General features: G+C 35.4%; 1 protein-coding gene across 1 annotated transcript in view; it reads right to left on the bottom strand.

The window, feature by feature from the left end:
• Nucleotides 1-9,276: 9,276 nt before the first annotated feature.
• The window catches only part of LOC112568735, a 45,595-nt gene continuing 39,792 nt past the window's right edge, over nt 9,277-15,079 (bottom strand). Inside the window, exons 6-7 of the mRNA XM_025246201.1 lie at nt 9,592-9,681; nt 9,277-9,308 (exon numbers count right to left, since the gene is read on the bottom strand). Coding sequence (XP_025101986.1) covers nt 9,625-9,681 — 57 coding nt within the window. The 3' untranslated portion in view covers nt 9,277-9,308; nt 9,592-9,624. The remainder of the gene's footprint in view (nt 9,309-9,591; nt 9,682-15,079) is intronic.

The raw sequence follows: 15,079 nt of genomic DNA, 5'->3' as shown, positions 1-15,079 counted from the left end.
GCAAACACTTAGCCTATCCAAACACCTGTCCTAACACAGTATCCTACATAATTATCGTTCTTTATGACGCTAGTCACTGACTCTTGGACCTCTGTGACATCATTCACAAACTGGGGACACAGTTTTTTCTACACTATTCATACTGGTCTGCTTAACCTCATCCCAGGAATCAGAAATGTTATTTACAGCATCAAGGATGTTGTATGTTCTCCAAAAGTCCTTTAGAGTCAAGTCCTTATTCTTTTTAGTTATTGTTGCTGCTAAAGCATTACCAATGACCCTTCGGAGGTAGTCGGAATGAGTGTCGTATAAAGCTAGATTTTAGAGAGACAATGTCATCTTGTTGCTTCCATTCCCGCCTTATTGAGATCGAAACCCGTGTAGCGCACTGAACCTTCTTAAGTCGACCAAGCTGTCGAGAATAAGGTTTTGTGTAAAAAATATGTTAGACGTTGTTGTTTGTGTTGTTGTTTACGTTTTACTTGGTAAGTCATGATGTACGTTTTACGTAAAAATGTGTTTAAGAAAAAGCATAGATTTCCTTTCAACTAGTTAGATGAAATGAAAGAGGTTTGAACAAACAGGAACAAGAAATTATAACTGTAAAAGGAGAAAATTTTGTAAACATTTACTTTGAATAACCAGACTGAGTACCTGACGACTCCTTCAAATTCTCCAAAACTTCCAACTGCCCAGTGGCATGTCGAGCGCAGCATCTGGATTTCTTTCTGGAGTCTTTTGTTTAATAGAACAAGTTATTGCATTTTTACTGACCAATTCTCATCATAATGAAAGCTAACACATTGTCACTGTGTGTTTATGTGGTCACCATCATAAAAAGTTATTGTTTTTAACATCACTTAGTTTTTCTGATCCCGCTCCGGTCTGCTGCTAAAAGATCTCTTCATACCTGACATTTATGGTCCTCGAAACTACGACTGTTTAATTATTACTTTTTCTCCAATTCTTCATAGTCTGGACCATAGTGCTAACTCACAATTGTCGTTGTGTGTTTATCTGGCAGCAGCGTATTAAGCGATAGTTTTTCGCCATTTTTTCCCACTCCCGTCTGCTGCTAAGAGCCTGTCTTATTCTATAAACCTCCCAAAGATCCCGTCCTGCTGAAGTATGCTCAGCAATGATTAACATCCAGTCTGTAAGTATTCAACGTTGACGAACGTAAGATGAGGGTTTAGTAAATGTCCATAACAAGCTGTTGCTGTGTGTAAACTCTCACACTCTAAGTTTTCTTTCTGAATCCCCATCAAATGCTACAGAGAAGATGACAAACTTGTCACCCCACCTTTATGTATTTGATAAAATGAGTTCACCTCCTCCTATCAAAATTTTGCTGTAAACTGTGTTTCACGTGTTCGTGTTAGCAATAAAATATACGAACAAAATAAAGTAAAAAAATATCATTATAAATGTGCATTTTATTCCATTTAAACAAAAGCAAGCTGGACAACAGATTTAATCTCCAAAAAACACAGCATGAATCCATGACGTGCAGCGAGGAACTAAAATAAGATGTCAAACATTAGACTTTACAAATACAACCAAGAAATATACTAAAGTACAAAGAAATGTGATACATTTGCTTACACATCCTTAGATAAGGACACAAATAAACGCTTTTAATGTAGAAATTATCTGCTATAATTAGCAACTTTTAAATAGATCAAGCCTTAAAAATATTAGAACTGTCTTTAGAAAATAAAAATCTATCTAAATATTTAAAAATGCTATGTGACATGTCAAATATCTTAAAGGTAACTCAAAGGTGTTATCAATGTTTGAATATTGAACTGAAATCATATATATAAATTCGTAGTTTCTTTTAAAAAGTAGTCAAATGAATTTAGTTATTAATATAACCTACGAAAAATAAAGTAGACACATTTTTTAACTGAAAAATAAATAATTACCATCATGTAAAACACAAACACGCTCGAACTAATAGTTTTATACAAAAAATAAACGATCTGAGAAGAATATTAAGGCAATAAGACAAAGAAAAAGAACACTATAACAGCATATGCCACCATAATCTAAAAAGTCCTTCAGATTTCGGAAATAAACACTCCCAAAAACATACATCGATTAAAAACTTTTTTATCATATATGTTGACAATGTATGCGCCATGTCGACATCACGTGGTAGTTGCTATAATAAAGAGATGCTCGATGAACATGAGTAGTTCACTTCTCATTAATCACCTTCACGTTCGTCAAGCGCCTGCACACTGACTGTACAAGAAGACAACATCTCTGTAAGTATTTATGACTATATATAGCTACGAGATTCTGTCAATATAGCTTTGTATTAAGGCATGTCTGAATGTAGGTGTGTATACTGTATTATGTGTCTATGTGTGGGTGAATGAGATATTCGTATTTATGGCAATAAGGTGCGGTTAACTCCATTATGCTGTGGATGCAAAGAGAAGCAGATTGCAGTGCATGTATTTACTATTTTGATTAGCCAAGGCTAAGAAAATACGATAGCAGGTATAAATTTCATTATTAAATATGGTCGGAGTTTATTATTTAGCGTATTCATTCGCAGTGGAAAATGCTGCTGCTCTTTGCCATAGTTATGGTGGCGGGCAGGCAGACTTCGGAGGAATTTAAGAAAGGAGTACTAGGTCGAGAACGAGTAAGTATATGTTTCTAGAGGTTGTTAATACCTTTGCTTTTATTTTTGTTTTTTTAATATTGTATTCATGTTCAGTATCTTTAGCTGCTTGTCAATTAAAAAAAAAACTGCGTGATTTATCCAAAACATTTTCACGCACATAAAGACACAAGAAACGAATGAAACCTTGACTAGATATAAAGGGCTACCAATAAACAAGTGACATCTAAAGCAAGATTCAGTCCTACAGGCTAAGAGAGGAGGTGTCTGGCTGTAAATATGGGAAAAAGAAATAGTCAGGAGGTGCCAACAAAGTAATGAAACCAATATAAAAACAGTTTGTATTGAATGCATTAGTAGAACTAAAGGTTTTCAGTGCAGAAGGGAAGGCTCTAATCTCAGCACATATCTGCTACTAAATTCTGTAGTTTCTTAGCGCTAAGAGCATTCACCTTAAGTATGTGAGATACCGAATCACAAATTTTGATTTTGTTTGTTGTTTGTTGTTGTTTTATGTTATTTGTATTATTATTATTGTTAATATGTGTCTAGTTCTAGTCAGCGCTATTCTGTTAGCCGTTGTTTCTCGGATTACATTGGGAGCTACACCTTGTCTGACAAGCGGTGGCGTCAAGTCCATCGACGCAAGCGGCAGAAGAGAAGCGCTGTAGATTGTGTGCGTAGTGGAGCGACTCAAAGCTCACTAGTATCGAGAGAGAGAGTCGCTTATCTGGCTGTTTGACTGTAAAACATTTTATAGCTTAATGTGAAAAAATGTGTAAATAAACCTTTAAAACTTCGAGGCTTCTTGTTATGTGACGCCATTCCTAACTAACTCTTCGTCTACTCAATGCATTTACGACAATGCTTTTCTAACAGAAATAAGGAACAGTCACTTGCATTTATTACTGTGTTGGTCTTTTCGCGTTTTAATAGTGAGAGGTGGATTTTTTATGTATTTAAATTTAAAAGTAATACAATCTCTTTTATATCGAAAACGCAATGTCCTACGTACAAGAACAAAAAGTTAGCACAGCATGTTCTGCAGCATATAACTACAATAAAAAGGCCTAAGAATTGTGATGTGAATTAATAATTTAAGAAATATCAAAAGCAAGAATGCACGTGAATTTTTGTTTTGGTTTCCTTCTCTCTCTTACTCATTCGCAGACATACAAACACACATACTCTGACACGTAAACACACAAAAATGTACACGATCCACAATGTCAAGTCCATTAGAAATAAAATAATGCACTAAGACATCCAATTTCGCTATTTTTTGGCAAACTACACTTTTTGTGGAATAGGAACGACTGCATTTTCAGTTAAAGCATCCAGATTCTCTCCTCCCGATACTATAAGACATACGAAATCCTTCCTTCTGTGTTGCATGTTTTTGCACATGTACTTTTATGTTATAGGACCAGCAAGTACAACAGAAATGAATACAACGACTATTGTAAAAACGACTACAGGTATTCAGTTCCTTAATTTAACATCAGATTTATAGAAACTTCTTTTCTTTAATTTCTAAGTGCAAAGCTATTCAGTAAGCGCAAAATCAAACTTTGCGATACTATTATTGTGTAAAGACTGCAATAAAACATTGTTTTTTCATCCCACAAAGTCCAATTTGTCACTGGGTTATTGTAACTAAAATTGTAGCGGCTAAGGTTTTTAAGTATTTTAAGCTAAGAGTTTTCATTTAACTCTAGTAAAAAAAAAACCAGTATGAACCAATGAGTAACAGAAACGTACGTGTATATAAAAACAGAAAAAGGATTAAATTGGTTCATTTCTTAACAGTGATCTCCTTTTTTTTATTTGTTCCAGTACTTCCGGAACCATTTGCAGTTGGAACCCATTGTTTAAAATTTAAGTTCTCGTGATATATTTTTTACAGCAAAGCTATAAAGAATTGAACCTTTAAAAAAGAACTTAATAGACTTTTCTATACACAAAGAAAACATTTTAAACTTTATATTTATATAGATAAAAGTCTTCTTCCTCTCCTCAGGATATTGACCCTATATAATAAATTACCGTTGATTAATACAATCATTGTCACCATTTGCTCTAGATGCTGTTTTTTGTTTTTACTGAAAATAAAGCTATATAACATCGAGCTAAAAAATAAACATGAAAAAGTTGCACGTGTCTCAGTCAAAATCCGAACGCACAGCCTAGGACCATGCTCGCTTTCTTTCTGACTGTTACTAGAATAAACTTTCTCGTTGTTTAACTTCAAAACTTACAGAACAGTTTCAATTATTTCAACACAATTAAGTTTTTTGGGGTTTTATGTTTATACGTGTTGCATGGGGGAGGCTGTGAATGCGTTAGTGAACGAGCAGCTTCGTCAACGAAGGCATAAACATCGAAAGTACGAAACCAATTTCCAAAAGCACTCTTTATCCATTTCTAAATTGGGAATATGAGTACAGTCAGCCTACTTGACATCCTTAAAGACTGTTTCAACGAGACTCAGTCGGGAAGAAGGTGTAGCGACAGTTAATTTTGATGTGGTCGACTCAAACAGCTCTCATTCTGTATGAAACACTAATGTGTGGTGCAGGACCTATCGGGCATTTCTTAATCAAATCGTGGTCACTACACCTCAAATACTTTGTCTCGTCTCAAGCTATTTACTGAAGTCCCTAATTTACACGCACATGAAACCATTCAAAGAAAACCACACAGTGACAGGTACAGATATTTCTAGGTTTACTATCCAGTACAGAATGAGTTATCTTCCATTTTATCCCTTTCACTGTATATAACACCTGATGGTCCCACCTAGTCAACCTACTTGTTATCTTTGCCACAACCATTTCTATATTTGAATATTTAAGTGAGTGCGGAGAAGAATAAAGGGACGGCACTCATGGAGCTCGAGTCTCAGATATTTTTCCCCTATGTGGTTGTCTCTCTTAGACCATTGCGTTCTTCGTGGCTTCTTTGTAGTCAGAAACCGAATTTCGACGTTAAGTCAGATCATAGGTTCATACAGTACTGTACCATAGCAACAGTACAGTACTGCAAACACTTAGCCTATCCACACACCTGTCCTAACACATGTATCCCTAATTAATTCGTTCTTTATGACGCTTGTCACTTCTTGGAACCTCTGTGACATCATTCACAAACTGGGACAACAGTTTTTTCCACACACCATTCACACTGGTCTGCTTAACCTCATCCCAGAATCAGCAATGTTATTCACAACATCAAGGATGTTGTATGTTTTACAAAAGTCCTTTAGAGTCAAGTCCTTATTCTTTTCAGTTTTTCAGTTGCTGCCAAAGCATTACCAATGACACTTCGGATGTAGTCGGAATGAGTGTCGCATAAAGCTAGATTTTAGAGAGACAATGTCATATTGTTGCTTCCATTCCCGCCTTATTGAGATCGAAACCCGTGTAGCGCACTGAACCTTCTTAAGTCGACCAAGCTGTCGAGATTAAGGTTGTGCGTTAAAAATATGTAAGACGTTGTTGTTTGTGTTGTTGTTTACTTTTTACTTGGTAAGTCATGATGTAAGTTTGACGTAAAAACATTTACTTTGAATAACCAGACTGAGTACCTGACGACTCCTTCAAACCCTCCAAAACTTCCAACTGCTTAGTGGCATGTCAAGCGCAGCATCTGGATTTCTTTTTGGAGTCTTTGGTTTAATAGAACAAGTTATTGCTTTTTTACTGACAATTCTCAATCATATTGAAAGCTAACACATTTTCACTGTGTGTTTATGTGGTCACCCATCATAAAAAGTGCTTGTTTTTTCACATCACTTTTTCTCTCGCTCCGGTCTGTTGCCTAAAAGATCTCCTTCATACCTGACATTTATGGTCCTCGAAAACTACGACTGATTAATTATGACATTTTTCTTTATTTATTTTTACTGACAATTCTTCATAATCTTGACTACTTACTCACAATTGTCGTTGTGTGTTTATATGGCCAGTCAGCGTATTAAGCGATATTTCTTTCGCCATTTTTTTCCCACTCCGGTCTGCTGGCTAAAAGCCTGTCTTATTCTATAAGTCTACAAAGATCCCCTTCCTACCTGACAGCTCAGCAATGAATTAGCATCCAGCTGTAAGTATTCAACGTTGACGAACATAAGATGAGGGTTTAGGAAATGTCCTTAACAAACTGTTGCTGTGTGTAAACACTCACACTCGAAGTTTTCTTTCTAAATCCCCATCAAATGCTACAGAGAACATGACAAACTTTTCTCCCCACGTTTTTGTATTTGATAAAATGAGTTCAACTCCCCCTATCAAAATTTTGCTGTAAACTGTGTTTCACGTGTTCGTGTTAAACATAAAGATGCAAACAAAATAAAAGTAAAAAAATATCATTATAAAATGTGCATTTATTCATTCAAAAAAGCAAGCTAGGACAACAGAATTTAAACTCCAAAAACATACCTGAATCCATTAGGTGCAGCAAGGAACTAAAATAAGATGTTAAACATTAGACTTTACAGATGCAACAAAGAAATATACTAAGACACAAAGAAGTGTGATACATTTGCTTACACATCATTATATAAGGAAACAATAAAAGCGTTTAATGTAGAAACTAATTTGATTTTTATCTGCATAATTAGCTATTCTTAAATAGATGTAACTTTCAAAATATTAAAAATCTATCTAAATATTTAAATGCGATGTGACATGTCAGATATCTTTAAGGTAACTCAAAGGTGTTATCAATATTTTGAATAATTAACAGGATATAATAATATATAAGAGGCGTGGTTTCTTATAAGAAGTGGTCAAATGAATTTACTTATTAATATATCCTACAAAAAAAATAAAGTAGACACATTTTTTAAATGGAACATAAATAATGGCCACCGTGTAAAACACAAACACGCTCGAACTAACAGTTCTATTCAACACAATAAACGATCTGAGAAGAATATTAAATGATAAAACAAAAGAAAAAACGAACACCTATGCAGCATATGCCACCATAATCTACAAAAGTCCTTCAGATTTTCGGAAAGAACACTCCCAACAAACAACAATACATCGCATTAAAAACGTTTTTATCATATACTGTTGACAATGTATGCGCCATGTCGACATCACGTGGTAGTTGCTATATAAGAGATGCTCGATGAACAGTGTGAGTAGTTCAACTTTCTCTTAATCAAACTTACACTTCGTCAAGCGCCTGCAACTGACTGCACTTAAGCATTTAAGAGAGGAGTACTTGGGAGTAGGTGTAGTAAGTAAATGTTTCTAGAGGTTTTAATACGTTTTGCGTTTGTTTGTGTGTGTTGTTTTTTATATTGTATTCATGCTCAGTGTCTGTAGCTGCTTGCCAAGTTTAAAAAATTAATAACTTCGTGATTTATACAAAGACACTTTCACGCAATATAAAGACACAAGAAAAGAACGAGACATGGACTAGATACAAAGGGCTACGAATAAACAAGTCACAGCTAAAGCAAGATTCAGTCTGTTTGCTTATATGCGATCGGGAACAATCTTCTTAAATGTTTTCTCTCAAAATGTTGGATCGTTTGGTATTGTTTTGTTAGCAGTCATTTTACAATCATGTAATGTCATGTCATTCCATGGTGGCTAGGTAGTTAAAGTCGTAAGGAAGATTTAATGAAATGACACATTGATAAATTGGGTCTTGAGATGGATTGAAAAAGCTCCTCGGTGGACACCATGTTCTGTCCATCACGCTATTTCGAACCATCGTAAGCAAACTGTAGTCTTTTGTCTTCATATGCGATGGGAGTCTTCTATCCAGAGCGTGGCCTTACAACGGAAAATTTTTCGTTAAAAAAGGGAGAAAAGTTCTAATTTGACACGTAGATAGATCGTATTCACTGGCATGTATAAGCATGAATAAGTGTACGCAGCAAATGTCGTAAAGTTTCAAGGGAATTAGCACATTTCCACCACGTCCAGAAATTCGTGTCGTCTAGATGCTCTGAACAATTTGCATCCCCCAAAATATCCTGCGAGGTGTCTTTTAGTAATTAATGTTCGTGGTGTTAAGATGTAATAGAAACACAGGACATCGGCACAAAACGCCTTCTATAAACGAAATTGTACAAAATTGTACAAAATTGTACACGATACACAATGTCAAGTTCAATAAAATAATGCACTAAGACATCCAATTTCGCTTTTTATTTAGCAAACTTCACTTTTTGTGGAATAGGAACGACTGCATTTCTAGTTAAAACATCCAGGTTCTCTCCTCCGGATGCTATAAATTACTTATCCCCCTTTCTATTTGAAGTGTTGTCTTTCCTTGCTTAAGCAATTAACCTAGACAGTTAAAAGGGCATTACAGGTTTTTTTTATTTTTGTGTTAGAAATTTAACTACACTCCTTTAGAACAATCTGCTGAAAATTTTATTATGCACATAGAACGCCTCGGACAGACAGATCTACTCTAGAAATGTCGGACTGTTGAGAAAAAGTAAGCTATTATTTCCTTTTTTAATGTTTTTGTGATTGGTTTTGTTATAAAACAAGTGTATTTTGTACAAAATCGCAATGCAAGAAACAACAAATTCCGTGATATTTAAAGCAATTTATATTTTATTTCCAAGTTCGTGTGTAGTATAGTTTCCACTGGGGTATGAAAACTTTTCAGGCCAGCACTGCTTTAGGAACATCATCCACATCTGTCAACATTCCAGTTTGTTACTCGTTATATATCAAGATTGCGATTACTTATGTAATAGTCCGCACGGGGATAGGAGGCAACTTGTAATACTTCTGAAAATCACTTTAAATATTTTAACTAAAACTATTACGCCTTTACTATAGCGAAAAACCATTGCAATTTCACAGTATCACACCGATGACATACATATCAAACTATTAGTACAAGTATCACACAATCTATTCTGACATATACAAACTGCACAACAACAAATATCTGTTGTTTCTGTAAAAACATTTTACCTTTTTTGTAGCCTCTTGTTTGTATGGTTTTCATCAGTAACTACCTTGTTCTAATAATGCCATCATTTCTGCTATGATGCCATTTTCAATCTGCCAACACCAAAATATAAAAAGTATGGTTAAACATGATTACTATTACTTGTTGCATAAACATATATATATATTCTAGTATCATATAAGTAACTTTAAGCATTGTTTAACAGGTCACAATGCCATTTGTAGTAAATGTGTTGTATACACCAATGGAAATAAGTTCTGGAAGAACCAATGAATCATTATTAATGAATATTGAATAATAATAAACAAGGTTAAAAAGTGTTTCTAATGTATGTGTTTAGTGACATGCCTATCATTGACATTTCTGCATACAACCCCACTAAACATGCCTTTGCTTTTTTTAGCAATCAATCTATATACTTGTCTTACTTGTCCAACATTTATTTCAAAATCCTCGAAAGTGATTTCCCCATCATCTGGAAATAAATAAATTAATACATAAAGGCAATTTAACAGTATGGTCTTCGGTGTAAGTCAAAAGACAATTAAAGATAAATTATAAATTAGTCAAAGTACTGAAGGTAGTTACCGTATTTTAACTTTTAAAAATAGTTTGGCGCTTTTATAAATGTTTTCATGTAGTTTGAAAATAACCACACTCACTGTCAGGATCGAGGATGCTGTAGGTAATATTAGGAGATATTTCTTCCATTATACCGTCCTTCTTGCCATCCATTTTGTCATAGTAGTTGAAGGTACACTCGACAAAAATAGGGATGGACCCGACGAATGATTTAGCAGCGAACTCTTCAAGAGAGACTAGTCTATCACCTGCAAAGGGGATGTGCACAAAGAAAATATTTCATTAGCCTTTAATCACTGTCCTACATGCAAATGTTCTACACTAGAATCCGAACTCCGCCGACCATTTTGTAATATTACTCACAATCAATAGTCTGTAATGAAACGTCAAATAGTAAAATAAATTTAGTAACTTAAAAAAAAAAACTTATCTAAAGAAAGCTAAACAGTATATTTTGCAAACTGCCAAGATTGAAGTAGATTCATCCACATGGCTTATATATATATATGTTATATGCTCTGTTATATAAATTAAAATTAATTAAAATTGTGTATAAGTTGTTATCTTGTAACAAAGTATGTTAAATAAACCAATCGTTAAATCGAATGGAAATTTATTGTACTTGACAGACCGGATATTCGGTTTTACGCGCTCCATCACGAACACACACACTCACACATAAAGAATTGCATACTTTGTTTGTTCTCTAGCATAATAGTAAATATTGTTTGTTTACCTACTTTCATGAAGCATCATACTATTTTTTGTTACCCTGAATTCTAGTTTATTTACCGTATTTCAAAAAAATAATGAATCAAGATAGAATCTAAAAATGTATTACTAACTGGTAATCAAATAGTGATGGAATGGGCAGAAATTGCACTCATTTCAAAGCAATTTATTATTCGGTTATTTTATTTTTTCTTTGTATAATCCTAGCCGTTTGTAGTAATAAAAAGAGATATAACAACTACAGTTATGGAGTGACGGACGGGTGTACTGTGACATTAGAATAAAAAACTATAAAGGTAGAGGTAGGAGTTCAAGAAACCAGAGGTGCTCTCCTCTTGCAAATAATGTCTACATCGCGAAAAGGGATATCTTAGGAGGACAGAAGTGACATTTAAGAAACATGTTAACAAGGTAAAAATAAGAAAGAGAGAAGGGAAAAGTCGGCAAATCTGATCGACAGGTCGTTGTTGTTTTTCTCAAAGCTGTCGTTGTTTGCTAATTCTCCCTATTATTATTACTCAGGAGACCGTGTTGTTTACACCTGTGGCACGCTCACTGTGTGCAGTTTTCTCTCTTTTCAACATTCATGTAGAGGCGACAACCTGGCACCAAGGGGATGTCTTCTTTATTACTCTTTTATCATCATTGCTGAGGAGAATGTGTTTTTCCGACATTTTACCACGATGTGTGAGACTGAACTCTGCTCCGATAAACAAAAATGGATGCTTGTGAGTACGATGCGGTTAAATTGTCACTTTTATCCTAAGTGCCATGTTGGGTGTTACCTGTATTGACAAGTTCATGTCTTACCTAAACAAAGTAACGGGATTTCTCAGGTACAATCTTATTCCTAAGAATGGTTAGAATGAAGAAGACTATTATATATATAAGCACAATAACACAAATAGAAATATTACCGTCAATGTCTTTCTCAAGGAAACTACTCAACAATTCCTGATACACCACAACGCCGTCACCATTAAGATCGAGGGCTCTGAAGGTTTCTTCATGAGTGCTCTTCCGCCTGAAAGTATCACAATGTCGTGTCGTCTCTGTGTGAAGACATTACTAAAGCTTCTGGACATACTATGTCAACCATAATCCTAGTAATGGCACTAGTAGAAGTTTGAAAAGTGTGTGGTTTAGCGCCAAATGTAAAAGCCACTGCTAAACTACATGATGTACAACATTGGTTTAAATTTGCAGTGGATAATTAATAACCGAGATCTTTTCCTTTACGTTGCCATTGGCTACTCATAAAAATTATTTCTGCATGACATTTTACTTTACAAATTATCAAATCGCATTAATCACCTGTCTTGAAGCATGCAATAGTGTAAGTAAATACAAGTATTGTTACGTTTAGAAAATTCACACTTACCCAAGAACAACAGCAACAAAAAGACAAAGGGAAATGATCTTCATGATGAAACAGGCTTAATAATCTCGTTGGGATCTGTCAAAGTACGAAAGGGGCATAACATATTATCTAAAATGTTTTTAGTAGTTGGTATTCCTTGAAGTTTAAATCTCTTTAAAAAGCTTACATTATTTATAACATTTCCAAACAATTAATGGGTTATTAGAGTGCATAACCTTTGACTGTGAATAGTTTACATTCCGACACTCATTGACACACACACACTCATACACTCATTACATATATATATATTATATGTGCACATATAGATATATATTGGTTAAATGTAAAACTATTTGACTCTTATGATTAACTGTATAAGGTTTAAACAAGGTGACTAGTGTCACCCTTTGGTACGTCATCTTACTTGTTAGTAAAATATATTATACGCTCCCCTTAAAGTGTTAAATACAAAATAATTTAAACTTACCACTTGTGTTAGATAAAGAACAGCAGAATGTAGCTTGCTCGAGAACTGGTGTGTCTAATGAGCATTGCAGGGCAACATTTATACTCTGCCTCTCGACAACAAGATGAATAGGGATTAGGCTTTCCGCCACGAAAAAAAAGTCCTCTCTCATTTTATTCTTAAGGTTGAAAAGTGATCGAGCAACACATGTGTGAACTGTAAGCCGTCCACGTCATGACTAAGAAGACAGAGAAAAGTAGCAATTAAATTATTTTCTAAAAAGCAAAAAAGGAATTCTTATTTATCTAAAGATGTGATGTTGACGTTGAGCTCTTTTATGTTTGTTGACACTCGGTACATTACATTATTAATGTGTGTCATTCAACACTACTAACATTCCTCAGTATCATCTCACTTTGTTACACATATCATGGTACCTGCGTTGTTGCGCGAATAAACAAGTAAAACGTGAAGTAAAAAATAACCTATATGTTTACAGTTATTATATCATTTGCTGTTTATAATACTCTATTGGCTAGAGTTTTAGAGAGACAATGTAATTGTTGCTTCCATTCCAGCCTTATTGAGATCGGAAACCCCCCGTTGTAGCGCACTGAACCTTCTTAAGTCGACCAAGCTGTCTAGAAAAGGTTGTGTGTTGAAAATATGTTAGACATTGTTGTTTGTGTTGTTTACGTTTTACTTGGTAAGTCATGATGTACGTTTTACGTAAAAATGTGTTTAAGAAGTACCATAGATTTCTTTTCTACTTTTTAGATGAAACTAAAGAGGTTTGAACAAACAGGCACTTTTTCTCCCTCTCCGGTCTGCTGCCTAAAAGATCTTCCTACCTGACATTTATGGTCCTCGAAAACTACGGCTGATGAATTATTACATTTTTAGGGGGTGAGCGATGGTCATACCGGAGGAAGGACGTGTGCGTGACTTCGTCCGATAAAAAATGTGTTTTTTTGGACCCTAAATGAATGTGCAACCTATAAATGACAAAGGATAGTGCACTGATGGATATATATGTGTTATAACCTCGCTTCAGACTTGTTTTTTTATTAAAAAATATGTGATTCGAGAGATATTTGCGGTGTGAAGGTTCGAGATCCGTGCAACATGCGAGGATACAACTGCGCTGACCTGTGATCAACGAAGAAGTTTGTGTTGGACGATAGTGTGGCCTGTGTTTGCAGAAGTGATTCTCGGTGCTGTGTTGTTCTTCCTTTCTGTCTCCTAAGAAAGTTAAGCAATGGCTTCGAAAAAGGACACGAAAAGGAAACAAGAATCAAGTGCCGAAGAAAGTTCTCTCAGCACGCCTCAGAAGAATGGAAGAGATAGGAAATCAAGGGACAGTCGTCAGAAGGAGAGAGTGGAAGCGTAAAAAGAAAAGTAGACCATCCCAATCACGCGAGAGACAGACTCTCCTAACTCAAACCTTCTCCTCTACAGTCTCGGAAACAACCAACAACCAAATTTTCCAAAAAACTGGAAAAATCTACAACAAACAACGGAAAAGATGAAACAACAGTTAGAGGAGTGCCATCGGTCACTGGCAAAACAGATTGACGACAAGTAGAGCTGCTAACAAGCGCAGTTTTCGATGTCAAAAAGGAAAAATGAAGTGTGTTAAAAGCTACAGTCGCAGCTCTGCAAAAACAAACAGAGGAATTAAAAGAAGAAATTTGCAAACTAACAGTTCACTCGGATCAGCGTAAAGAAGAGTTAATCTTCTAGAACAATACTCTCGCAGAGAGTCAGTAAGAATTCATGGAATTCAGGACGACAATAGATATGAAACAGCGGAGGAGTGTGAAAAGAAAGTGCTTCAGGTTGTTCAGTCAGGACTTGGTCTGTCGGACATCGACACTCATAAAATCTTCAGTGTTACACAGAGTAGGGAAAATAAAAAGACAGACCGAGACCAAGACCAGTGATTGTGAAGTTCATTTCCCGTAAAGACAGAGACCGAGTGCTGAAAGCAAGAAGTCGACTCAAGGGTCAGGTATGTCTGTCACAGAAGACCTTACACATTTAAATGTCCAAAGACTAAAATCGCCTAAAGCAGCATGAAGGTGTTCCTAGACGCATGGTCGACGGCTGGCGGCAAAACTATTTGTGAAATTATTGAATCTGTCTGTGCGGGAGGTAAAAGGTGTGTGATGTCAGTTATATCGACAAAATGCTGATAGGAATGAGCCACGACGAAATAGTTCGACAACAACGGGAAGGGAGCGAAAGGAAATTCCAACAGAATCGGGAACGGACGACAAGACAGCAACACAACAGAGTGAGAAAAACCTCATCATCAGCAACCTGCACACGGAAGAGAGGGGCATCT

Source organism: Pomacea canaliculata, linkage group LG7 (assembly GCF_003073045.1).
Source record: "Pomacea canaliculata isolate SZHN2017 linkage group LG7, ASM307304v1, whole genome shotgun sequence".
In the NCBI taxonomy this organism is placed as follows: domain Eukaryota; kingdom Metazoa; phylum Mollusca; class Gastropoda; order Architaenioglossa; family Ampullariidae; genus Pomacea; species Pomacea canaliculata.
This window is presented reverse-complemented; position numbering and strand designations above follow the sequence as displayed.